Below are 1,242 nucleotides of genomic sequence, written 5' to 3'. Positions count from 1 at the left end.
GGAAACACTATATTCCCTTTGCTATGACATAGCTTCAAAGTTATAAATACATCAGAATCACCAATGGTCCTGACAGGATAGAGGATGTTTCTATGCTTTCTTCCTGTCTTCCTACAGAAGTTTTTGTTTTGTTTAAGAAAAGGTCTACCCAAATTTGAATGAAACAAACAAACAAACATACAAAAATACAAAAGAAATGCAAAGCTTGACATAAAAAACTATGATTTCACACCATACGGTTTTTTTTTTTTGTTGTAATGTGTGTTAACAGCACTGGTCCCTGAGCCACGTCTTACCTCATCTTTGTTCCGCTCCAGTTCATTGCCTGTCTGCACAGAGATGGTCACACTGGAGGAGTTTCCAGGGCATGAACTGCCATCTGACTTTCCATCCATAATCACATCACTGCTTATGGGTGCAGGGTCACCTTCCATTTCCACCACAATGCCGTGCCTCTTGTCAGCTCGGTAACGTTTGTGCATGTATTTGTAGAAGAGTAGGCGACGGTCAGCAATCCAAGCCAAGATCACACACACCGGAAAATAAAGCAGTGTCACTAAGGCCTCCCACACCTGGTGACACAGGCAATATCACATTACATGATTTACACACTTGATTGATTAGAAAATACAGCCTAACACAATAATCAGAAACACACCTCTACAATCCCAGGTGAGATGACAGCCAGTATGACGTAGAGCCAAATGTAGGCAAAAATACTCCAGAAAGAAGTAATAAAAAACACACGTAGGTGTTTGATCTTGCGAGACTCTCCATCAGGGATCACCCACACACAGAGACCAATTATCACAAGCATATTGAAGGCAGCACTGCCTACTATGGTGCCTGGGCCGAGCTCCCCTGCATCAAAGTTGTGCCCACACACCTGTCAAAGTGAAACATTTGAGGGGCAAAAAACAGAAATAACAAACATCACCATGAAGTAAATCAAAGACCTTTGTAATGCTAACTGTAGCTACATTTATGACCCAAGCAAGAACCAAAATAACACAAAGTCTGTCAGAATATGCTTGTTTTTTTTTTTTTTTGTTGGAATATATAAGCAGAACTAGAATTATGGCTTTGCAGCTGTATGCTTCTGCCAATCAGTCAAATTCACTGGAATGAGGCAGAGTGAGGTCCATGTGACCTTGACCTTCGACCACCAAAAATTTATCAGTTGGTCCTTGAATCTAAGTGGACATTAGTGCCAAATTTGAAGAAATTCCCTCTTGGCATTCC

General features: G+C 41.1%; 1 protein-coding gene across 4 annotated transcripts in view; it reads right to left on the bottom strand.

Moving 5' to 3' along the window:
• The window catches only part of slc8a2a (solute carrier family 8 member 2a), a 10,016-nt gene that overhangs the window by 7,734 nt on the left and 1,040 nt on the right, over positions 1–1,242 (bottom strand). For all 4 annotated transcript variants that reach the window (XM_020587080.1, XM_020587081.1, XM_020587082.1 and 1 more), the window contains exons 3-4: positions 659–886; positions 297–572 (exon numbers count right to left, since the gene is read on the bottom strand). In XM_020587080.1, the coding sequence (XP_020442736.1) occupies positions 297–572; positions 659–886 (504 nt within the window). The remainder of the gene's footprint in view (positions 1–296; positions 573–658; positions 887–1,242) is intronic.

The sequence above is a fragment of the Monopterus albus genome, unplaced genomic scaffold, assembly GCF_001952655.1.
Source record: "Monopterus albus unplaced genomic scaffold, M_albus_1.0 scaffold438.1, whole genome shotgun sequence".
NCBI classification, from domain to species: domain Eukaryota; kingdom Metazoa; phylum Chordata; class Actinopteri; order Synbranchiformes; family Synbranchidae; genus Monopterus; species Monopterus albus.
This window is presented reverse-complemented; position numbering and strand designations above follow the sequence as displayed.